Source organism: Balaenoptera acutorostrata, chromosome 6 (genome assembly GCF_949987535.1).
Source record: "Balaenoptera acutorostrata chromosome 6, mBalAcu1.1, whole genome shotgun sequence".
Taxonomy (NCBI): domain Eukaryota; kingdom Metazoa; phylum Chordata; class Mammalia; order Artiodactyla; family Balaenopteridae; genus Balaenoptera; species Balaenoptera acutorostrata.
In genome coordinates this window covers 72195735-72221735 of record NC_080069.1, presented here as the reverse complement: position 1 = coordinate 72221735, position 26001 = coordinate 72195735, and the positions used below count along the sequence as shown (strand labels likewise).

At 39.9% G+C, this 26001-nt stretch overlaps 1 protein-coding gene across 7 annotated transcripts in view; it reads left to right on the top strand.

Annotated features, from left to right (window-relative positions):
* Positions 1-26001, top strand: part of SMARCA2 (SWI/SNF related, matrix associated, actin dependent regulator of chromatin, subfamily a, member 2) — a 182846-nt gene that overhangs the window by 32534 nt on the left and 124311 nt on the right. For all 7 annotated transcript variants that reach the window (XM_028166516.2, XM_057548235.1, XM_057548233.1 and 4 more), the window contains 5 exons: positions 6351-6477; positions 8467-8640; positions 9768-9941; positions 12921-13091; positions 21148-21201. In XM_028166516.2, coding sequence (XP_028022317.2) covers positions 6351-6477; positions 8467-8640; positions 9768-9941; positions 12921-13091; positions 21148-21201 — 700 coding nt within the window. The remainder of the gene's footprint in view (positions 1-6350; positions 6478-8466; positions 8641-9767; positions 9942-12920; positions 13092-21147; positions 21202-26001) is intronic.

The window sequence follows — 26001 nt, the reverse complement described above, 5'->3', positions numbered from 1 at the left end:
TGACCTTCAGGTTAATGACACATCTAGTGATACTAAAGCGGTACTTCAGTAGCATGATATAATGTCTTCTTTGATTGAGTTCGTGCGTTTGTTGGTCTGTGGCTTGGTCTAGCTTTTGGGTTAGGCCCTATGTAAGTGTCTTCACATGGGGTCCTTATTTAAACTCTTACTCCAAAAACTTCATTTTCACCTGATTTGGCACATTTATCTAAATCAGGGATTGGCAAACCTTTTCTGTAAAGGGCCCTAGAGTTTCTGTCATAACTACTCAGCTCTGCCCTGATGGTGTGAAAGCAGCCTGTTGACTGTGTTCCAGTAAAACTTGATTTATGAGAACAGGCTATGGGCAGGGTTTGGCTCGCAGGCTGTAGTTAGCAGATCCTTGACATACATGGTTAATGTCAACCAAAAAGAGAGTCCAGTAAGTACTGAGTCAAGATAAGATGAAACTAAGATCACGGTTTTGGGAGTTAGCCAGAAAGCATGCTCTGTCACTAACTAGCTGTGTTGCCTTCCTCAAGTTACATCGCTTTTCTGTGACTCAGTTTCCTCCTATGTTAAAAGAGGGTATTGAAGTATCTTTTGTAGGGAGAAGATAAAATGATACAAGGACTTTCAATACATATTAGCTATTATTATTATTCCCCAAGTATGATTTAATTTAGAAGACAATTAGGGCTTAAAAATTATAGGGGATGTTAGTAAATAATGTCTAGGAGCCCTTTAAAAACATTGCCTTACTCTTTATTGGAAAACACATGACTTATCTGTTATTATATTAAAATACTAAGTTACCAGCTTTAAGAGTTACTTTGAAAGAAATCAGAGTAACTTGCCATTAAACGTGTGTCGCTTTTTGGATGAAGAGTATAACTTTATTCTCACTGCTATTACTAATCCTCAATTAAGAGCTTTTATATTTCTGTTTTCAGCTTTTCACGTGCCCCTAGAGAGCTAGATACTCATCATCAATTGATATTTCAGTGTTGATAGGCAGATTCTGTTGGGTGAATAATCGCAGTGTGGTATAAAAGTCAAATATTAGCACTGTGTACTCATTTGGGGCAGAAAAACTACATTCATAATGCAGTCCTTTCTTTATGTTGCTATTGAATAAAAAAATCAAAAGTCTTTTTTTTTTTAAAGACAGTAAATGGGATAGAGTGGTATCATTTGGTTACTCTGAAATTCTGACTTCCTAAGCGCTAACGTTTTTTTTCCCACCTTGAAGGTACAGAGCTACCAGTCCTATTTGTTAAATCACATGAACTACCCTCGTAACACAGACACTATACCTAGAAATACATCCGGATTTTTTCCCCCTTATTCATCCTATGTTGTGGGTGTGTGTGTGTGCGTGTACACGCTTACTGACTCCTAAACCTTCTTTTTTCATTTTTACCAGAATTGTATTTGCAGGCCTTTCTTGTAATGAGCTCATTTTAGCACTTTTTTTGAAAATGATCTTAATGGATGGTCTCCCAAAGTATTCAGTATTAATTGGTACTATTTAGCCTATTTCAGTGTGTGGAAAGCTTTTGTCCTCCACACCTGTGTCAATTAAAAAAAAAAGTATCAGTATCTTTTAAATTATAAGCATTGCAGAAGGTGGTGGAATGTCTATTTTTCATATTATTATTATTACTTGATAAATGTCTCCTCTTTTTTTTTTCTTTAATAAATTTATTTATTTATTTATATTTATTTTTAGCTGTGTTGGGTCTTCACTTCTGTGCGAGGGCTTTCTCCAGTTGCGGCGAGCGGGGGCCACTCTTCATCGCGGTGCGCGGGGCCTCTCACCGTCGCGGCCTCTCCCGTTGCGGAGCACAGGCTCCAGACGCACAGGCTCAGTAGTTGTGGCACACGGGCTTAGTCGCTCCGTTGTATGTGGAATCTTCCCAGACCAGGGCTCGAACCCGTGTCCCCTGCATTGGCAGGTAGATTCTTAACCACTACGCCACCAGGGAAGCCCCAATGTCTCCTCTTTTGTTAAGCCGCCTGGCTTTTGAAGTGATTGATTTGGCAAGCCTGGGTTCAAAAAGCTGGTGGGTCTTTTGGCCTGAAGTTTCCCGTGGCCATCTTGAGAAGAAGCTTAGGTTTACACTGGCAGGGTTTTGTAGGGGCATCTTTTGTCTTCTTCAGTTATAGAGCAGTAGCTGGCTTCTGCCTATATGAAGATAAATTGTCCAACTGCAGAGATTAGTTATATTTATCCCTTAAAAAGCATTAGATTAAGTCCCTTAGGCACTTGTAAAAGACAGCTAAAAAACTCTTCTCCTTCTGCCCCTCTTTGAGAGAACAGCTTACTACCCTTTAGCCCTGATAGGAAGAGTCCAGTGTATCTTTGTCTCCTGATTGAGGATTTGAGCAAGGTCTTTAAAAAAAAGTCTCTTTTATAATTTCATAAACTTGGTTTGAGCAAAAATCACCTGTCAGAAATTCTTTAACAGATGTTCGTTTCTTTGACTGTTGTAATATCACTTACCTTGTCTATGAAAATTGAAAGGAAATTGTCAGAATCTTAATTTTTTTTACTTTTAAGTCACTTGGCTGCTTTTCCTTGTTCCTCATAAAATCAGAATTTTGACAAATTGATCTTCTTTTTTCAGTAATAGCATAAATAAGTTTCTGCATATGAACACTTTGCCTCAGTGCTATACAAGCTCTTCAGTTAAAAATATTTTGTTCTCATTTAAATTGGATCCTTTCTTTTAGACCATCTTTTTCTCATGATGGAACTGTACTGCTTTTCTTTGTAGTAAGTGTCAGTGACTCTTTTTTTTTTTTTTCTTTGGTGTTTTGGCATGCTTTTTTTGCCCTGTCAACATGCCTAACTTCAGTTCTTCCATCAAGGGTTAGAGGGTTGGTCAGAAGTGCTCCACGAATTATCATGTTAGCATGTAAATTACACAGATGTTTGTGTGAGAAAGAAATATATTTCACATTGAAAGGAGTTTATATCAGAAGAGCATCTTTGAATTATGTGAGCCCTCTTTGGTGTCAAGTCAGAATTAGTATGAAAACAGTAGTATAGCCTCCTTGCCTCAGGAAGCCAGCATAGTCCCTTACCGTGTTTTTTGTCCTGCCCTGGTCTCCGTTACAACCCTGAGAATTCCTTCTTAGAAATCACCAAGAGCCGCTTCATCAGCAGAGTTGCCAAAAGTCAGTCTCCCTCTCTCTCTTTTTTAAAGAGTGTCACTCAGTTCCTGGAAGGAACAAAATGTACCAGTGTCATTTTCTGTTCAAATAACTCTCCTACAGGAATCATAAACTTCTCCTCTGGACCTGAACAAATATCTGTCACCTTTAATGGAACTCTTTTTCTTGTCAGAACAGTAAGCCCTCTTGATTTACTGTTCAATCTGTATGAAAAACCTGAGCGACCTAATTCTGCTTCAATTTTCTGTACCCGTGAGGACCCTAAATGAGTCTCCCGCAGTTATGCAGTATTACATCTGTTGTTGTTTCGGGAAGTTTAGAATCCTGAATCTCCTTATCGGGCTACCTGCTGAATCCCACTGATGGGAAGATGAAATTGTCTGGAGAGGCGCATTATTTAAAACGAAGATTTCTATTAACCACCACACACACGCAGATAAAATTCTCTACGTAAAAAGAAGCCCCTCCTGTACCTTTGCTACTCCCCACACACACACACTGTGTGCTGAATCGAATGCATACAATTTTACTTTGGAATCTCCCCCTCCTCTTCTCCTATAGTTTGCACGTTTGCACTTTGAACTTCTTGCCTCCCTTTCATAAAAGAAAGATTCTTTTGTGCTGGGGAATCTGAAATTCACTGACAAATTACTAGGCCCTTTGGGGAAGCAGTCATTTCAGGAAGAAGTGCACCCCTCCCAACCCCTTACCCCCTCCCATGCCCAAGTCAGCCAAGCCTCCATCTATCCCACTCCCCACCTCCCCACCTCCCAACTTCTCCTCTCCGCTCTCCAACTCCCCCCCTCCCAGTTCCGTGTGATTTAGTCTCTACACGGTCAGGCCAGTTGTCCTAAGATTATTTATTTAGGCCTAGTTCCATAGTCCTTTAGATGATTAAGGAAAAAGCAGCCATTCCTCTTATGTAGCACCTGACCCACTTTGTCAAACAGAGTAAAACACAATACCAAGGGATAGTTTGAGTTCTGGGATAGTCAAATGAAAAGGGTCTGCAATAAATCTAGAACCAAGGAAGCAGAATAACCATCTCTCACCCTGCTGTAGTATCTGAATTTCCTTTAGTATGGCCTTAACGCTACACAAGTAAAATTGTTTTGGTTTAGTTTTTTTCCCTTTAAATTATGTATTTGAGAAAAATATGTAATAGATTTTTCTCTTAATATCCTAATTGTTAAGATCCATCACCTGTTGCTGTATTTGGGAATTTTTGGTTATGTGCGTATTTAAGAAATTGAATTGGATAAAGAAAGTAAAGGTTTGTTTCATACAGACAAAAATTTTAAACTGCGATGAGAATCCCATGAGTATCAATAGGAAAAGGAATGTGAAAGAAAGTTGGGAGAGTCTGAACAATTTGATCAAGAGAATAAATTGATGAAAGTTTGTTGCTGTTGCTTGAACTAACACAGTTTTAGTCTGTTGCATGGTTAAACCACTTAAAAGTACTATTGTTTGTGTTGGTATGCATAGTTGAAATAACACACAATAACAATAATATTAGTAATAACACATTATGATGATAAATTATTTAGTATATCAGAATTAATAACACGTATATACCAAATAAAAGAGGAATCTATCAGAATATTATTGTCAATGAAGTCAGTGAAAAATGATGCATTACCCTTACTATCATTTTTAAAGTTTTGAAAAAGATGATATTTTCTTTCTCTACCAAAGCAAACAACTGTTAAATTTTTTAAAATGCCCTCATTTTGATATTTGGGCTATATGAACTATTAAGATACTTTGCAACATCTAAGTCACAGAAGGTTTTACTTTTTCTTATCAACAGACAGCATCATAAAGGTTGAAAAAAGCATAATATTAATTTTTAACAGAATCTTTAATTATCAATTTTTATAGTTGAGTTCCAAGGGAGTTTGCAGTTAGAAAGTATATTTTACTTATCTGCAGTATTGTTGCAGTGGTGTTTGTGTCAGGCCAGTGAGGGTTCCAGCCTCGACTCTCTCCTTTACTGGCTCTATGAAGTCCACGTTTCTTAATATCTCTGAACAACTTCAGTTTTCTCTTCAATAAAATGGTGCATTTACCTTGTAGAGGTGTGTGTGTGTGTGTGTGTGTGTGTGCATGTGTGTGTGTGTGTGTGTGAGAGAGAGAGAGAGAGAGACAGAGAGACAGAGAGAGAGAGAGACAATTAAATTGTGCTTTAAATGCACCTAACTTAGTGTAGCTACTATTAGTTTAGTTTAACTTACTACCTTTTACTGTTCTTTCTTTGTCGAAATCTATTCCAAGACAGTTTTGCCCCAAATTTGGGGGGAGGTCATTCTAAAAATAGATTTAGATGGCATGTAATTATTTGTAAGAATAGGATCCAGGTGAACCCTAAAACCAGTTTCTATGACTAACAGTAATAGTATCCCAAATGAATAAAGTAGGAAGTCTTTTATTTTCTCTTCTGCCTCTATTGTGAGGAAGTACCTACAGTTCTATTTTTTGATGATGTCCAGAATAAGACTCCCCGGCAGTCCTTTTCTGGAAACTCTTAGTTTTTAAAAACTGTTTGCTATTTACTGCTGCTCCAAACCTGATTTTTAAAAATGCCTAATTTGCCTTTTCTTTTCTCAAGCAAGCACTGCTTGCAGAGGAAATGGTTGTGGCTGGTAGCCCGCTCTCTCTCTCTCTGAATGTTTTGGGTTGGCTGGTTTCTGTGGCCTCAGCACCTAAAACTGCTCTTGTTCACTCAGCTTTACTGGCTGTCATCGTCAGCATCTTGGCAAGGAGGGCAAATGGCCCCGTTGCCTTAGGACAGAACTAGAAGTTAGAAAGAGAACTCCGTTGTCTCAGCTCTGCACTCTGGTTGGCCAGGCGTTTGGGAGCAAGTCAGATTTTCCTGTCTCATTTTCTCTCTCTCTTCGGAGAGAGTCATGGGGCTTGACTTTCCTCCTAGATGTATTCTGAGCCCTCCTTCCTGGCTGTTAGAGAGAGGTTGTGAAGAAGGCCAAAGTGTTAAGTAATATAGCACCTGTCTGCATTAATGCAAAGGTAGCTTTTCTCTGTTTAACATCAGATAATCTAGTTGGGTATCAGAAATCGGCCGTCAGTATCTGGAAGGTGAACTTAAACCTAAGGTTGTTGTCTATCATTTAAGACCAGACTGTAATGTGTATTTCCACCTTCCCCCTCCCCCATTTTATTATCTCCGTTAGACTTCAGGCTCGCATAGCCCATAGGATACAGGAACTGGAAAATCTCCCTGGCTCTTTGCCACCAGATTTACGAACCAAAGCAACTGTGGAACTGAAAGCACTTCGGTTACTCAATTTCCAGCGTCAGGTAATACCTTTTCCCCAGCACATCTGAGGTGCAGGAAATAAAATATAATTGTTCCAGAGTGTGATCTGTGTGTTTCCGTAAGTCTGTTCAATATTGTTATAAAGATATAAACTTAGTAAAAGACTGTATCTTTTCGACCAGCAGCACAGAGCTAAAAGTAATGAAGACTAACTGCTTATTATTCTATTTTTCTCTTCTGTACATCAGAGACATTTTTTTCTTCCATATTATGGTTTCCAAAGTCAGAGTTATGGCATTTTGTTACTGTAGATGAAACCTTGAGAACAGATGGGATAGCTCATGTTTGCCTTTATGGTTTCAAAGAAAAACAGGAAGGTGATAGATCAGAGCTTCTTTGTAAAGAGAAATGTAAAATCCTAGCCGTGACTATGAAAATCATTTTAACAAATATGAAAGCCACTCAACTAAATTAATAGCTCATTGTTTATAGAAATACATAAAACTGGTTTGTAACTGTTGATTATTCGTCAACACCTACTTTTGGAGCATTTCATCACATCAGACCCCCATATTTGACTAATCAGTGAATTTGTATCTCTTGTTCTTGCTGTGGTCTTAGTAGTCACTGATTAAGAAAGGCTAGCATAGCTATCTATTTTATAATTGCTAAATCAGTAGAAGACTAGTGGAATGAAGTAGAGCTAATTTTCACTTTGGCGAGTTTTGCCTTCTGGACTCCAAAGCTTCAGGTCCCCTGGTCGTCACACAGCGGCATTTAGCCAAAGGGGAAAAGGAATGCTTCCTCGCCAGTCAGACGGGCTTGTTTGGTGAAGGTCTCGGGGCATGCAAAATGAATAATTAATGACTGAAAGTAGTTTGGAAGTACTGAATTACATGACTTGGTCTATTGGAGGATGTGAGTAAAATCACAAGGCCAACCCTCTTGCTATTGTCATATGAACTTGGAAATACGTTTTGCCTTGTTGGTTATAATATTACAAGAGGGGCGTCGTGGTGGCTGGCGGCTACTTGACCGTAGGTTTGTGAGAGTAGATTAGAGCTTAAATTAAAAACAAAAAAAGAAAGGAAAAAAAAAAAAAAAGAAAAAACTTTCTGTGCTCCATTTGCTTCTTTCTTACAGGTAACTTCATAAAATGCCTTGATAAGCTGTTTAATAAAATTTTGTTAAATGAGTATTTTCAGGAATAAGATTATATTCAAATTAGCTTCACTATGCTGGATTCTGATTGGTTTCTGATTTTTGCTTCATATTATTGAAAAATCTGTTACCTGTGAAGTTTTCCAATGAAATTAGCTGTAATGGATGCTGATTTCAGATTCAGTCGAATTGCTATTTCAGTGCATGTTTCCACCCCCCACCTTTTACCACCACGTAACATACAATATGAATGAAACACTGTATTGCTGATCTAAAAGAAGTCCATAATACAGTAAAAAAAAAAATTAAGTATCTTGCAAAGAATATCATTGTTAGGAGTGGGAGGAAGCCCAAACTAGTATTTCCCATCTTTTATATGAGACGATGAATTAGCACTGTTTGCACATCTGCAGCTACTTCACATGAGCAGGAAGTAATTCTTCTATTCTTTTTTGCCCAGCATTGTTGACGTTAATCTTTAAGCACAAAGAGAAAGTTAGCATGGCACTTAAAATGAAGTAAAAAAATGTAAAAAGCTTATTAACTAATTAATATCATTAGGATAATTAAATAGAGTGAATCAATGTATTTAAAAGCCAAGACATCCTCTACTTACTTACTGATTTATTTTCTTTACTGTTAACAGTGCCGTACTTGCTTCCTCTCTGAATTTTTTGGAAAGAAAACTTAGAGCATCTTTGAAAATACCATATACATTCAGCATGATGTAGTTCCTTTGTTTTCTAAAAGGCCAACTGTGATGGAGAAACTGAGGGAGTCACCATTCGGCTCCACTAAATGGAGGGCAGGGGACGACGGGGGTCTGGCCTCCATCTGGGGAGGTGTTCTAACTGCTCCCCTCTTGACAGCTGAGACAGGAGGTAGTGGCCTGCATGCGACGGGACACGACCCTGGAGACGGCCCTCAACTCCAAAGCATACAAACGGAGCAAGCGGCAGACCCTGAGGGAAGCCCGCATGACGGAGAAGCTGGAGAAGCAGCAGAAGATCGAGCAGGAGAGGAAGCGTCGGCAGAAGCACCAGGTACTTGGGCCTGGGCTCTGGGTGCCCCGCCGTCGACAGAGATGCTAACCGAGAAAGTGGGCGGAGTCAGAACCACTGAAAAATGGACAACTGTGGGCAGTGGGGACATCATGGAAAGGATCCTGGGAGCTTACATAGTCCAACCACACCATTTTATAGATGAGGAACCCTAGGCCCAGCCAGAGTGGTAGGTGACCTCCGCAAGGACACGCGAACGGTCAGTACAGGATAAGGGGGTCGGGGGGGGGGGGGGGGACCCTGCTTTCTGAATTCCAATCAGGTGTCATGTTCATCACCCCATGGGATACTGCCGACTGGGTAGGCACAGGCGGGTTTCCTAGAACAAAGTCCTGGGGAAGAGGGAACTTGGAAAGAAGAGGGCAAACAAGTTATTTTTATCACGGATATAAATATAGTATCCTGGGCTTTTCAAGGGCCCAGCTGAAGGTTTCACAGGGGCAGATATTTTAAAACATTCCTTTCTAGGGATTTGGACATATTTTGATGTAGGATTTGATCTCGTGTTGTAATCCTGTGAATTTTATTTGTTTTTCTGTGCTTCATTTAGTGCCTTGATTTAAGTTTTGTTTTGAAAAGTGTTGGACTTAAGCGTAAATAAGGTTATAAGTTTCCCCTTCTTTATTTAAAAAGTGGATACAAAAGATGTATGGCAATTTTAGCTTCCCATAAAACTTTTTTTGAGGGACAATTCTACGGTATTTAAGTGAGAGCAGAAGAAACGCTACTTTTGTAACACGCTTCTCACTGGAAACACCCGTCTCCCTGAGGTTTATCTGGGAGTGATTTGCTGTAAATTCTATCATCACTGTTTTGTAGGTCTCTCTCAACCTTTGATCTTTCCATTTTCACGTGGCCACACCCTCAAGGCCGGGGAGGCTTCTCTTCCACCGGCTGGCACCAAGACAAACTTTTGAGAGGTCATCTTTCCCACCACCACGTAGCCCACACCTCAGCTCTGAAGACACACCAGGACACCTGTCCCCAAATAGATTCTAGTCCCCCATGGCTGTTCAATGCACAGAGTTTCCCTGGACTATGTTGAAACCTCACACGACATCGGGAACTGAGTTTTAAGCCTTCTCTTCTCCCCGCTTTGGATCCCTTAGGAATACCTGAACAGTATTTTGCAACATGCAAAAGATTTTAAGGAGTACCATCGGTCTGTGGCCGGGAAGATCCAGAAGCTTTCCAAAGCGGTGGCCACTTGGCACGCCAACACTGAAAGGGAACAGAAGAAGGAGACCGAGCGGATCGAAAAGGAGAGAATGCGGAGATTGATGGTAAGGGGCCTGCCTACTGGAACCCAGGAGAATGCTCCCCTCACAGCCATCTGCACTGAGAATGTTAAGCATGCTGTAGTAGAAGGAGAGAGTAAAAGCTGCTTATCAAATATACTAATCCATTCCTTTGAACTTCACAGGGATGGAGTAAAAATATCTTCCCTTTCCTAGACAGTGCAGTGCCACAAATCTCGGGTCACCACTGATGAGTATAGTGTTTCCATGTCCTAGGGTGGCACTGTTATTCTGATGATAGCTTTTTACATAAGGGCAGGTAACTATATTTTGCAGGAGTTTTGATCACCAGACCTGGAAGGACGGAAACGGCAGTTCTTTTTAAAGTGTTGCCTCTTTGAGACTAATGACACAAGTTGTTTTGAATGAATATCTCATTAAGTTGTGTCTTGGAATCTAAGAAGTTCTCTTTTTTTTTGAAGCCGCTGGTGCTTCAAAATTCTGGCAGAAATTTTTCTCTAACAGTTTAAAAAGTGATTTTTAAGTTAATTTTGAAAAGTTGCCTTTTTGATTATAGCTGTGTTATTGTCAAAGGCTATTCATGGGTCATTTCATTTCCAGTGTTACTTTTTTTTTTTTTTTTTTTTAAAGGATTTTCTTATTTATTTATTTATTTATTTATTTTTGGCTGTGTTGGGTCTTCGGTTCGTGCGAGGGCTTTCTCCAGTTGCGGCAAGCGGGGGCCACTCTTCATCGCGGTGCGGGGACCGCTCTTCATCGCGGTGCGCGGGCCTTTCTCTATCGCGGCCCCTCCCGTCGCGGGGCACAGGCTCCAGACGCGCAGGCTCAGCAATTGTGGCTCACGGGCCCAGCCGCTCCGCGGCATGTGGGATCTTCCCAGACCAGGGCTCGAACCCGTGTCCCCTGCATTAGCAGGCAGATTCTCAACCACTGCGCCACCAGGGAAGCCCTCCAGTGTTACTTTTTAATGGATATATAAACACAGAAGGAATTGGTTTATATCACTGGTATTTGAGTTTATTGGCCATTTATTTTTGGAATCGGACCTCAGAGCACACCGTGGATTTTAGAAAAGTGTGTGTAATGTATATTGATAGGAGACCTGCAGATTCTATCTGGGATGTAATGCCTGGGTATTGGATGAAGATAAAATCATTAGCCTCAACCCATATTTATGTCCCTGGAAAATTCCAAATGACATAGTCTTCCTGGCTGGTATTATGGTTTGCGTTTTTTTGTCATTAAGTTTTTTGGATTTCGGAGAGTGAACACCATATTTTAAAAGGCTCTGTGTCCGGGGTCTACTAAATCTTACCACCTTCTCCTGCCTCCCTCTCGTTTTTTGGGAGGGAGGGGACTAAGAGATGGCTAACTAGCTGGGGATACCATTTTATAGTAGTTTGAGCAGGGAGCAGTCAAATTTGTCTGATTCAACTGAAGTGAAACTGTATTAGAACTTCAGTAACAGATTGGCTTGACACTAATGATTAGGCATTTGCAAATCATTAATTTTCGCAATTAAATGATGGAATATACAGATAACAGAGACACTGAAGTTTTTTTTTTTTATCATTCTTTCTTCAAGTGAGATCAACCATAACCAAAAGCAATTACAGTTATAATAGCATTTGAGGTTCATGCTCATCCACGGGGCAGACAGCAGCCAGATGGAGTGACAAGGCTGCTGTCACTCGGGCAAATGCTGGAGGGACACCCCTGGACTGAAAAACCTAAGCTTCTCTGTAAGCAGCTGCCTCTTAAAGATTTTGCAGTCTGTCCCTTTTATCCTGCATCACGTGAGGAAGATATCTTTGAGATGTCCTTTTATTGGGATGTATAAAAAGATTTCTCTGGAAATGACCCAGAGGACATCAGTTTTTATTCCATGTAACCTCATAATGTTGCTTAACAGGAGGTAGAAGTGGGAAGTACTGTGTCTGTTTTATGGCTCAGCACTATTACGCTTCCGGTGCTAATGACTTGTCTCCAGTCATCTGGGCCCATCATGTCGTGCCGACCTGTGACCAAAATCCCTCCCAGTGTGACCTTTCCTATCAACCACATTTTTTATAAATTTATTTATTTATTTATTTATTTATTTATTTTTGGCTGCGTTGGGTCTTCGTGGCTGAGCGCGGGCTTTCTCTAGTTGCGGCGAGCGGGGGCTACTCTTGGTTGTGGTGCGCGGGCTTCTCTCTGTTGCGGAGCACGGCCTCTAGGCGCGCGTGCTTCAGTAGTTGAGGCATGCGGGCTCAGTAGTTGTGGCGCACGGGCTTAGTTGCTCCGCGGCATGTGGGATCTTCCCAGACCAGGGCTCGAACCCGTGTCCCCTGCGTTGGCAGGCGGACTCTTAACCACTGCGCCACCAGGGAAGTCCTTGTAATGCTTTTAAGTATAAGAAGTTATTTGTTCAAAACCTATTCAGTTCCTTGCCTCTGGAAGTACTTATTGAAATATTTATGAATGAAAAGCTATTATGTCTGGAATTTGCTTCAGGACAATCCAGTTTGGGATTGCTGGGAGGAGGTGGGGGAAGGGCTGCAGCGAAACAAAGGGGAGTCATGGGGAGTTAATTTTTGTTGCTTGATGTTGGTTATATGAGAGATTATACTGCCTTCTCTACTTTTGATTATATTTGACACTTCCCAAAATATAAAGTTAAGAATAAGTTTCAGATGGTGAATCCTCAAATTTTAACACTTTTTGCGCAGTTAAAGAAACACAAAAGAATGAAAAGTTGGCTCAGAGTGCTTGATCACACCACATAAATAGCATGGTTATGTGTGTTGACCTTGCCGTGAACTCTGGTGTCCCGGGACGTAGGCATCGTACCTCCGTGTGTTCCCCAGTCCCAGACAGGGTGCAAGAACTTGGGTGGCCGGAATCATTCGGTTTGCTGCGCGCACCACCGAAGTTCAGACCATCAAGGGGAGGGATGAGTGGGAAAAGGTGTCATCTGCAAACTTTTATCATGTTCTGATCACGCTCTTCTTTCCTTAATAGGCTGAAGATGAAGAGGGCTATAGGAAACTGATCGATCAAAAGAAAGATAGGCGTTTAGCGTACCTTTTACAGCAGACCGATGAGTATGTGGCCAACCTGACTAATCTGGTTTGGGAGCACAAGCAAGCCCAGGCGGCCAAAGAGAAGAAGAAGAGGAGGAGGAAGAGGAAGGTGAGCACCTGAGCGGCTGTGGCTGAGCTGGGGAACGTGTGGTCGCCGACCAGTTTTAGGCACGTCTTGCCCTTTAATGAGTACTTCCTACTACACTAATGGGAGACTTAGATGAGTATATTGCAAACATTGCTGATATAAATGGGTTGATGTACTAGGTGTCCTAGGCAACATATTGGAGATGGGGGCATGATGGACAGGATGTATATTTGGTTCGTATTTCCACTGTTTCACACAGTATTCAGAAATAAGTACACACAGTCGGTAGGAAAAGGAAAACCATGGGCACAAAGAAATGTTTGCTCAAGTGCAATGCCAGCGAGGCAGGGGACTGCTGAGTTAAGAAACTGGAGTGAAAATGAAGACGAAAATGCTGTGTGTTCAGATTGAAAGGAGCCAGAGGAAGATGGAAGAGATAGCTTTGGGATACTTTTAGAACATATTTCAGCCTGTTTCTTTGGACAGACAGCAATGCCAAGATTGTTCACTCGGTTCAGCTGCCCCGGTTTTACACTAAGGTAAATGTGCAAGTCAGGGTTTTAGGTCATTACAGAAAACAGTAAATAGTCTTATGTAAAATAATCCAATTTATCATGAGAAACGAAGGGTAAGATTTAGAATCTCTACTCTGCGGATACTATATCTCAGTTCAAGGGTAACCTGCTTCCCTTTGAAGACCTGTAAATATAGAGCCTCTTTGAAGCTTAAGTAGTCTGCTAATATAGTTCTCGGTGGATATTTTGTTTTCACGGTCAGTTCTGATTGGCCCAGGTATATACATCAACAGGAAGTCTTCATTAGAATTGTGAAGATTGAGGATTGGTAGCATTTAATCATTTCTTCTCTGCATTGAATAATTGAACTAAATGTTTTTCAAAAAAATAATTAATTTCATGGCTCCTGAATTCTCATACCTGTTTCATAATTAAGGAGGAGGAATAAGTGATTGAAAAGGCGCCTTCTGCACCTGATTTCTTTAGTATAAGATAGCTTCCCTTATTGTGAAGGTGAACAAGGGATGAGTCAGGGCTTGCATTTCGACATTTTTTTGGTGAGGAATACCTCATTTTCTTGTCAAGGTCGCGTTATAGACTTTGCAAAATTCCAGCTCCCAATTTCTGACTTAAAGTTGGCACATGGCAAGCAGATAACAATCCTGTCATATTCCATAGGTGGACCCCATGAACTGGCCATTTTAGTTTTTCCTGATCCTGAGGCATATTTTGCAGAGACTGTCACAAAAAGGTCACTGTTAGTGTTTTTAGTACTACCATTCGTAGTCTGTGTTTCTTTGTGATTAAAAGCTAATGGCTCAGGTATGAGCTAATGGCTTTTAATTAATGGATTGCTGCAATAGTATTAGATTGTTATATCATCATAGGCAAAGAAAGATACATAATTGAGTTGTAATGATTATGCCTTTATTTTTATGTTGATCTGTACAGAGCAGGAACCTGTCAGTATTTTTCATGGTGCTGCCAACACTGTATCATCTTAGGTTGACTCTCTACCACCAAACTCTTGCTTTCAAGTTTGCTAACAGCACTTATTCTTTCTGTTTCATGTATTTGCTCAGCAAATATTAACTGAACACTTACTATGATCTAGGCAGGATGCTAGATGCTGGGGGAGAGAGAGTGCAAGTGGTGAGGAAAAGCACTCTTGCCCTCTTAATTAATTAGAGAGAGAGACAGACAGACATTAATCAAATATGCACCCGAGTATATAATTATAAACTGTAATGAATGCTGTGAAGGAAGGCGGGGAGTAAAACTGGGGCCTGGTTTCCTGGCAAATGAATAATAGGTACCCAAGCGACTCCAGTCTGCCTGGTGGCTTTATCTGGACATCTTCCGCTGATGGGCTCACATGATGGAATGTGCAGAATTAGTAGTTTATTAGCAGCCCTCTCCCTCTTCCCCGGCGTGCTCTCGGGATACCTCGCATCTGAGCTCCCCCTGCCTTCAGCAGGACCAAGGAGATCAGGCCGTATTTCCTTCCTGAGCCATCTTGCTGGGAGACCTTGGATAAAGAAAGGACAAAAAGAAACTGGGCTCCTTCCTAGTCCTTCCTGAAAACTCTCTCACGGGGTTTTAAGACTTAGTTCAGAGTGAGTTACCCAATTTTAGATGTACCTTAATTCAAGTGCAAAGAAAATGGATGCTTTCAAAAGCTGATTATTTGACACTCTGGATTACCTGGAGTTCTTCTCCCCTCCATTAGAGTGAATGATTGTGAGAGTTGTTTGTTCCAGCTTCTCTGTCAGGGAGGGAACCTGCATGCGGACACTTAAAAATTCTGTGCTGTCCCTTTCAGCGTTTCCCATAGAAGTGAATATCATGCTGTACCTATCTGCAGGTTTTGTTTTGCTTTTTTTTCTAATTAAGTAAGGCATCCCTAAATCTTTGTTTTGAGAAAGCTTCTTTACTCAGTGAACTAATAGCATTGAACTGGTGGCAACACTTGTAGGACAAGATACAGGTAACTTCAAGAACTGTGCCGTCAAAGATAAGTATGGTGGACCTTGCAGTTTAATTGGAAAAGGGCTACTTTTTTACTCTGTGTTAAACTAGTGTATCATTTTTTCAGGAATTGCCCTGGTGTAACAGAGAAGGCCTTTTTCTTTCTTGGGGAGTTGATCAGGTTTACTTGGTGTTAGTGAATAATAGAGTGGGTTTCCTTTAACCTCTCAGGACCTTGCTTAGTTTTTCTCTTCTCACCGTTAGAGCCGCTTCTATGAAGTATACATTTATAAATCATTCTGAAACTTCTCGATCTCAACCTGGCCTTCCATTAATGCCCTTGAAGTGGAAGAAAAAGAAATAAGCTCTGTGTATCTACTTAAGTATTAGAGGAGGAATAATTTTTCAAGTATTGAAATATCTAATTAGGTGACAGCAGTCTCTGCAGTGTGACAAGGTGAATACACTGTTATGGGTACTTAGCATGACCTGGAGGTCTCCATCCTCTGCCATGCGAGTTCTCTTATATCTACTGGGGGACCCCAGGTTGAAATGGCGTTGTGCACAAATAGGATTGAACATGCTAACTTATGAAATTGGACTACTGTCTAAAGCACATTGGTACGCAATCTCTTAAATTCATAACTGCATAAGAAAACATAGAATACTAATTTGCTGTTATTCCCTTGTAGGATATTTCATTAAGAGATCTATTACCCAGTGCTTCAGTCTCTTGATCTGTAAGAAGGTGATAGGAACAGGACCTATAGCCTAGATTTGTTGTGAGGATCACATAGGAAAGTTTATCTAAAGCACTTAGAACGCTCCCAGGGACATAGTAAGTGCTCAGTAAATATTAGTTATTTTATCAATCAATTCTGTGGTATAGATGGAGGATCATGATTGTTGAAATGTGGTTATAGGTTTTTCTGAAAATAAAATCTTCTTTTTCCCCTTACTGTATGTTCTCTGTGGTGTTGAGAAAATAAATGGCCACCATTTTTTTCTAGGTGAGGATCAATTAGATATTATTAGGTAGAATGTCTTTTAGGACAACGACAGGCTCCTTGGCTGTTGAGGCCTGCAGTGGGAAATGAGGATTTCTTATTTTTGGCAGACTCTCCTTCCCTCTTCCTCCCCAGATCCTACAAAGAGAATTTTCTAATTATTTGGCCTATAATATCCAAACAATAAGGTATTTCTTACAAAGATTTAGGGTATGTCTTTCCTTAAGCTGTGGTTGGGAGCCCATGCCAGCCCCCTGCCCCCAAACCTACTGCTGAAAAGTCTGGTCATTTAAGAGGTTCAGCTTCCCCAGCTATTGACTTCAGGCCAGAAATAAAGTATAAAGTATTTAATCCCCTTCCCCCAAATCTTTCACTGGGGTGTATACCAACAGAACTACACCCTTGGTATTTATTGTGACATTTCTTGGAAACCCATGATACTAATGAGAACATAGAGAATCCATGGGGGAGTGCTGTGTCAAATGTCTTTTTCATCATGGTCTTTCTTTCTGAAACTTATTCTATTCTCTTTCTCTCTCATCAAACACTGTTACACGTGAATCTGTGATGTTTTGGAGGGGAGACCTTTCTGGCATAGTATATTGGTCAATATAGTGATAGGAAATGTGTTTTTCTTTTTCTTTTAGATAGCCAACAATTAGAGAAAAGCCCCTTGGTATAATTTTCAGTGAAAAGAGCATCAAATGCAAAGTAGTAATGTTATTGAGGCATTTATTTTAAATTCAAGTTACTCTCCTGTCCTTCTCAATTCTTTTGTCTCTTTTCCCCGAAGATGATTAGCTTATTGCAGTTTTCCTCCACAAGGAGATTTTTGTAGGTGAAAGAAAGGTTCTAAGGCAATTCTGGGCATTGGAGTGTAGTGACTATTGTAAAGGTAGGTGAACACAATGCCATGATGGTTAGATTTATTTGATAAGTTCAGTGTCAAAATGGGTGAAACCAGAAATTTGGATCAAAGTCCAGCTTAACTGGATTGACCAGTTACTTGAGTCACAATGTTGGAATTGGTTTTCTCTGCAAGGTACAACTTAAGTAATGTGCAATTGCCTGTTAATTTGATATTCTTGGGTATTTTTTTATTGCCTGATCACCTATCTGAATGCTCACAGGTCCTCTTAAGTGACAGTAAAAATAACCCAAGTGGTTTCTGAAAATCTTAGGTTTCCCTCGAAGCAGAATGAGTCTTTAAGATGCCGACACATTTGAATGATGTTTCAGCATATTATAACAACACCTGCTGGGGGATAAACTGTGTTCACTTTATAATATAGATTGTAAAATATTTGGTACAAAGCTGTTTTCTTTACAGAGTGAGGCTGTGTCCTATGTTGTGGTAATCTGCATAAAGTACCCCACTGAGGCCCATTTTCTTGAATTCAGCTTCCACAGGGTTTTCATGTTTGGGGATTCCTTTCCCTCCTCACCGTGTTGTTGATTATTTTATACAGCCTCTGCAAGGAAAGTGGATAGCTGTGCACATAGCTTTGTTCATGAACATTCCTGAAGGAAGGGTATGAATTGACATCGGCTTTAACCGGGAAGCCAAATTGTCTTTGGTTAGGAGTAATTTGCTTCACATCCGATTCCATAATTACATTCCTCCCTCCCCCCCCATGAGGGTAATTAGTTCTCAACTCTTTGTGGGTAGGAAGAAGCCAGTACAGAGTTGCTTATTCCTGATTAGTGGATGAACTGCAGTCGGTTTTGTTTTTTTGTGTTTGTTTTAATCAGTGGAAATAAGCTCAGGCATCAGCTGGCAATATTGATAGGATGTGTTTGCAGTCACGTGCTGCAGACTCACTGTATATGAAACTCTCTCAGGCAGCCGTGGCCATATCAGCCGCAAGCCATCTCACCAGGTGCTCAGAGTCTGTCCCAGGTTACTCCAATATCGCCGTACCGGTCACAATCTGTTTGGAGTTGGTCTTGAGCAACACACAAAGGGAATTTTGGCAGGGGAAGAGAATCAAGGGTTAAGCACTAGTTTGATGTGAGAATGTGGATTTCTGAAAGCATACCAACCAGAGATTGTCCCCAAACTGAAGGAATTCAAAGCATGATGGGAGAACTTGACACCTCTTGCTATAGAGTAGACTGCCATCTGGCTTCCACCTCCTAGAATGACATAGCCGAACCGGGTATAAGTACAGGGCACGCAAGGGAAGTCTCATAGAGCACCAGTTCAGTGAGGAACGTGTGTGTGCTCTTAACTCTTTGATGACTTGCACGTATATTGTCACCTAATTAAAATAATGATAATTGATTGTGTGTATGCTAAGTGGAAAGTGTTGTTCTTGGTGCATTCATTCATTCATCCTTCAAATATTTATTTAGTGCCTTTTAAGTGCCAGGACCCCTTGTAGGTGTGGGAATACATGAGTGAACAAAACAGACAGAAATCCCTGACTTCGTAACCTTATGAAGCAGTTTTCAGACAGTGCTATAGCCAGTTTTATATAGACATAAAAGAATAGCCCTCAGACTATCATTGATTCTTTTACATTGTGGAAATTGACACTGTCAGTGGATATTACATGTAACATTGGATTGTACATCTTGAAATAGTGATCCAGTCCTGCAGCAGCCCCATGAGCTAGGGACCGCTACTGTCCCTGTTTTACAGAAGAGGGAACCAAGACACAGAGACTTGCTCGAGATCACACAGCTAAGTACTCTTGCACTTAGTGACAGAGCTGGCATTCAAACGCAGTTCATCTAATTCCAGAGCCAACTTTCTTAAGTCTGATATTACATTGCTTCTCAAATTTGATACCAGATAGAAATTTAAAAATTAGTTTAGAGGATTTTAAGTAATGGAAAGTCCTGATTATGAGGCAGTTTTTAGATAGCACCCTGTCTAGTCTATAGCATATTCACAGAAGAGTATTCTTTAGAATAGTTTTGATTCTGTTATTTATGGTCCTTCAAGCTTTTTAATGTACTATTCATTGAAATAGGGATCCAGTTCCACTAGCTAGATATTGGAAATTGGCTTATTCATGGTCTCATCTGATTTTCTTTGTTGGCCAAATTTGTAGCTAATTTCTGATTTGTATGGAAAGAATGGTGGGATTAATTGACTTTCTCCCATTAATTAAAAGAGTTGCCTGAATATAGTGCCTGAGAATTCCAAAAATGAAATCTTCAGGGAGGCTGGTAGCAGGGATGGTTCCTTTTCTGAGCCTTTCTGCCATTGTTCTCTGAATCCCTAGCCCAGACATAGGGATGCTTTTCCGTGATGGTCATTTCTTTTGAGCTTGTAAATATTTTCAGTTTGGGGTGACATAAATAGAAAATTAAATTCTTGGGAAATCATAACCAAGGAGAGCATTTCATTTCCTGCTCTTTGGTAGAAGTGCTACATTTTTTATGCCTTGTGCTTTGGCATACTTATATACATGTATTTTTTGCAAGAAAATTATCAAACAACTTAAAAATTTCAGACATTTACGGGAACTGCCCTTCTTCAGTATGGACAAAAGGCTGGATTTTCAACACTAAACATTTTCTGTAAAAGCTGTTTTGTCAAGAGACAACTGAGTTATTTTCATGGGAAGCAAAAATGTATTACACAATCAATGCCTTAAGTAAACAAAGTGGAGTTAATATTGATTCTGTATCATTATGTATATTTTTAATTAACTAAAGAGCCCAGGGGAGGAAAGCTCATTTTCTTAAATGTCTTGATAAAGGAAATGACTAAAGTTTGTTTGTTTGTTTGTTTTTCTTCTAATCACACCACACAGAATAACTTTAAAATAAGGATTCTGTAAAGGTGATGTTAAGGATTTCACTTGTCGAAGAGGTCGTTATAAATGTAAGAAATTTTAGACTATTTTGTGTTTCTTGCAGATGAGGCTCTCTCTGTCTCTCTCCGGTATGTACAAAATGTGACATAATCCTAGCTTTTCATTTAGGCTGCCTTTGAGACACATAAAGGTTAATGGGCTAAGATATTGGAATATTTAAGAAATGGAGGATGACAGAATTTTTCATGAGATCACAGTATCTGCATCAAATTTCCCCATATACCCACTGTGGAAATACTGTATATTATGAAAGCCAATTAGGTAGAATGATAAAAATTCAGAGAACTCACAGAATTTTGTATGATTTTGTATTTTTATCACCCAAGAGCGGTTCAGAATTCATTCTTGAGGGGACATTTTTAGAAAACTTGCTAAGGGAATGGGAAAATTGAGCTGATTACGTCAGGATTTGTCTTCATAGTGCCAAACACAAGGACATTTGGGATTCTGACCTCTGTCCCGATGCTGCCACATCTTAAGCTGTTGGGGTCCTGGAAGACACAGTCCACCCATCTCTAGTGGGCCAGGCCTGAGTCACACCTGGCTTTTGCTGACTCCCTGCAACTTGCCAATAAAGTACACAGTTTGTCTTGTCTCAGAGAGTGAAGAGAAACACAAAGAAAAGGCATTAATTCCTAAGCTTTGTTGGATGATGATAAGCAGTAATGAATGACTGTTATATACCACCAAGTTGCTATGAGGTCCTTCCTGTACCCACTTTCTTGGTTCACACGTAACATTTGACATTGTTTTGCAGAAGGCTGAAGAGAATGCGGAGGGGGAGGAGTCTGCCCTGGGACCAGATGGAGAGGTAAGGGATTTTGCATCCATTTCTGCTGTGTTCTGTTGAATGATACCCTGCCATACCCTGCTGCACCATTCTCTGTGTATACTGATTTTATTTTGTGCTCTGCTATTCATTTTTTTTTAACATCTTTATTGGAGTATAATTGCTTTACAATGGTGTATTAGTTTCTGCTTTACAACAAAGTGAATCAGCTATACATATACATATATCCCCATATCTCCTCCCTCTTGCATCTCCCTCCCACCCTCCTTATCCCACCCCTCTAGGTGGTCACAAAGCACCGAGCTGATCTCCCTGTGCTATGCGGCTGCTTCCCACTAGCTATCTATTTTACATTTGGTAGTGTATATATTAGTCCATGCCACTCTCTCACTTCGTCCCAGCTTCCCCTTCCCCTTCCCTGTGTCCTCAAGTCCGTTCTCTACATCTGCGTCTTTATTCCTGTCCTGCCCCTAGGTTCTTCAGAACCATTTTTTTTTTTTTTTTTAGATTCCATATATATGTGTTAGCATATGGTATTTGTTTATCTCTTTCTTTTTTTTTTTAACATCTTTATTGGAGTATAATTGCTTTACAATGGTGTGTTAGTTTCTGCTTTATAACAAAGTGAATCAGTTATACATATACATATATCCCCATATCTCTTCCCTCTTCATCTCCCTCCCTTCCACCCTCCCTATCCCACCCCTCTAGGTGGTCACAAAGCACCGAGCTGATCTCCTTGTGCTATGTGGCTGCTTCCCACTAGCTAGCTATTTTACATTTGGTAGTGTATATATGTCCATGCCACTCTCTCACTTTGTCACAGCTTACCGTTCCCCCTCCCCATGTCCTCAAGTCCATTCTCTAGTAGGTCTGTGTCTTGCCCCTAGGTTCTTCATGACCATTTTTTTTTCTTAGATTCCATATATATGTGTTAGCATATGGTATTTGTTTATCTCTTTCTGACTGACTTCACTCTGTATGACAGACTCTAGGTCCATCCACCTCACTACAAATAACTCAATTTCATTTCCTTTTATGGCTGAGTAATATTCCATTGTATATATGTGCCACATCTTCTTTATCCATTCATCTGTTGATGGGCACTTAGGTTGCTTCCATGTCCTGGCTATTGTACATAGAGCTGCAATGAACGTTGTGGTACATGACTCCTTTTGAATTATGGTTCTCTCAGGGTATATGCCCAGTAGTGGGATTGCTGGGTCGTATGGTAGTTCTATTTTTAGTTTTTTAAGGAACCTCCATACTGTTCTCCATAGTGTCTGTATCAATTTGCATTCCCACCAACAGTGCAAGAGGGTTCCCTTTTCTCCACACCCTCTCCAGCATTTATTGTTTGTAGATTTTTTGATGATGGCCATTCTGACCAGTGTGAGGTGATACCTCATTGTAGTTTTGATTTGCATTTCTCTAATGATTAGTGATGTTAAGCATTCTTTCCTGTGTTTGTTGGCCATCTGTCTGTCTTCTTTGGAGAAATGTCTGTTTAGGTCTTCTGCCCATTTTTGGATTGGGTTGTTTATTTTTTTGATATTGAGTTGCATGAGCTGCTTGTAAATTTTGGAGATTAATCCTTTGTCAGTTGCTTCATTTGCAACTATTTTCTCCCATTCTTAGGGTTGTCTTTTCGTCTTGTTTATGGTTTCCTTTGCTGTGCAAAAGCTTTTCAGTTTCATTAGGTCCCATTTGTTTATTTTTGTTTTTATTTCCATTTCTCTAGGAGGTGGGTCAAAAAGGATCTTGCTGTGATTTATGTCATAGAGTGTTCTGCCTATGTTTTCCTCTAAGAGTTTGATAGTGTCTGGCCTTACATTTAGGTCTTTAATCCATTTTGAGTTTATTTTTGAGTATGGTGTTAGGGACTGTTCTGATTTCATTCTTTTACATGTAGCTGTCCAGTTTTCCCAGCCCCACTTATTGAAGAGGCTGTCTTTTCTCCATTGTATATTCTTGCCTCCTTTATCAAAAATAAGGTGACCACATGTGCATGGGTTTATCTCTGGGCTTTCTATCCTGTTCCATTGATCTATATTTCTGTTTTTGTGCCAGTACCATATAGGCTTGATTACTGTAGCTTTGTAGTATAGTCTGAAGTCAGGGAACCTGATTCCTCCAGCTCTGTTTTTCTTTCTCAAGATCACTTTGGCTATTCGGGGTCTTTTGTGTTTCCGTACAAATTGTGAAATATTTTGTTCTAGTTCTGTGAAAAATGCCATTGGTAGTTTGATAAGGATTGCACTGAATCTGTAGATTGCTTTGGGAAGTATAGTCATTTTCACAATGTTGATTCTTCCAATCCAAGAATATGGTACATCTCTCCATCTGTTTGTATCATCTTTAATTTCTTTCATCAGTGTCTGATAGTTTTCTGCATACAGGTCTTTTGTCTCCTTAGGTAGGTTTATTCCTAGGTATTTTATTCTTTTTGTTGCAATGGTAAGTGGGAGTGTTTCCTTAATTTCTCTTTCAGATTTTTCATCATTAATGTATATAGGAATGCAAAAGACTTCTGTGCATTAATTTTGTATCCTGCTACTTTACCAAATTCGTTGATTAGCTCTAGTAGTTTTCTGGTAGCATCTTTAGGATTCTCTATGTATAGTATCATGTCATCTGCACACAGTGACAGCTTTACCTCTTCTTTTCCGATTTGGATTCCTTTCATTTCTTTTTCTTCTCTGATTGCTGTGGCTAAAACTGCTAAAACTATGTTTAGTAATAGTGGTGAGAGTGGACAACCTTGTCTTGTTCCTGATCTTAGGGGAAATGGTTTCAGTTGTTCACCATTGAGAACGATGTTGGCTGTGGGTTTGTCATATATGGCCTTTATTATGTTGAGGTAAGTTCCCTCTATGCCTACTCTCTGGAGGGTTTTTATCATAAATGGGTGTTGAATTTTGTCGAAAGCTTTTTCTGCATCTATTGAGATGATCATATGGTTTCTCTCTGCTATTCATTTTTAAGTAAAAATAGTAGTACATTAGCATGGTAGAAAATTAGAATAGTATGAAAGGGTACACTGAAAAGTAATCTTCCATCTCAGACTGCCAATCAACTGATACTAAGTTTCTTATGTACCACTCCAGAAATTGTCTGTGCACATATAAGCATGTGTTTATGAATATACAGAATGTGTAAAAATCTTAAGTGATTCTATAATTACATTTTCCCCGTCAATGATACAGAAGTAGAAAATATGACCCAGTTTCCTTTACTTTGAAATTTCATAACTCTGTAAGCCAAACAGTTTGCGTGTTTGGTAGCTTATTTTTTGCCATATTCTGTAGGCTTACCCTATAGCTTCTATTTGTAGATTCATCGGCGTAGTTCTAAATTTTATTTCCTAGTATTTTGAATATTCTGAATCACGAGAATACAATGATTGATTTATTGGATGTTTTTTTCTCTGAAAACTCAAAAGTTCTCTGCCAGTGATTCACACGAGCAGGCATCCCCCCGGAGCGGGATGGGAAGGGCGTTTGTTTCAAACTTCCTTCTCCTTTCACAGATTCTGAAAAATCTGCCTGGAGGATTGGGGTGGGTGGAGGGTTGCCTCTTCCCCTTCTGGAATCGCAGTGCACACGAGACGTATTATGAATGTGAACAGCCTGGTGGCAGGAAAAAGGTTGAAACCACTATTCTGTGCAGAAATCTCTTGAACAATAAATATTACTTAACCACTATAATTCATCACAAGGAAAGAAAAGATCAGGATAAATGTCTAACGTGTAAGAAACACTCAATGGGCTGTTATGGGGGAAGAATACTGTATATTAGAGCACTTAGAAACAACTCTAATTTGTAAAAACCCACCCCTACTTAAGCATGCCTTACATCAGTCTGTAACTAATAAGCACACAGGGAGAGATTTAACGTGTTAGTGTGATAGCTCTCTTATCTCATGTTATCTCCTGGGAAAATAAGCTCCTGATCTTGGGCCTGTGACATACACTTTTTTTTTAATCTTAACACGTGTGTTTTCTGTTTGCTGAAGTGGGCAAAGTAGATGTCTTACCTGGTTTATTTTGAAATAATGTTCTGATTACATTCTGCTGTGCTCATTCAGTGTTTTTGCCAAAGTTCTAATTCCCGCTACAGTGATTTCCAGTTTTCTTTGAGGCATGACACAAACAATAAAACAAGCTGTATTATAATAGTTCAAGATAATGGAATATGATTTTTCCAAGGGAGATGGTAGCGAATGGTAGATTTCCTACTTTATCGCGTGAGCATGTAGATGACCTTCTACGTTAATAAGGAAGAAGCATTGTCTTGACATGCAAAGTAACGGTGTTCACAGCCATTGCTTCAGCACACATAAAAGGAAAAAATGTCTGGAGTAAGCCTTCTCTTTTTTTTTAAGGTTGTTTTTGTGGATAATTGCTAATATATTGTTTCTTATTCTGGCAGTGCTTTGTTAAGGGAGAAGGGGGAAAGAACCAATATTTGGGGGGAAGGAGGTGGTCATTTCCTATAAGATATTAGAAGATAACCTACAGTATACTGCTTTTCCTATCATTTTAATTTAACTTCAAATGAGAATAATTTAGAAAAAATTCTTTGGAATTAATGGGTTGCCTAAACGTCTCACCTGGGGGTCTGCTCCTAGAAGTACAGTCACCCTGTAATCAGTAGCATTCATTTGCATAGGATTACTCCATTTTTAGGCCTTTTTAAACAGTTTGGTCTCTGAAGTAGGTTAAGCACAGCCTCTGCAGTTTCACTTATTCTCTTAATTTTCTGAGCAAGCCATTTTTCGTTGAGAGTCTAATAACGAACTTCAGCTCAGACTTGGTCAAT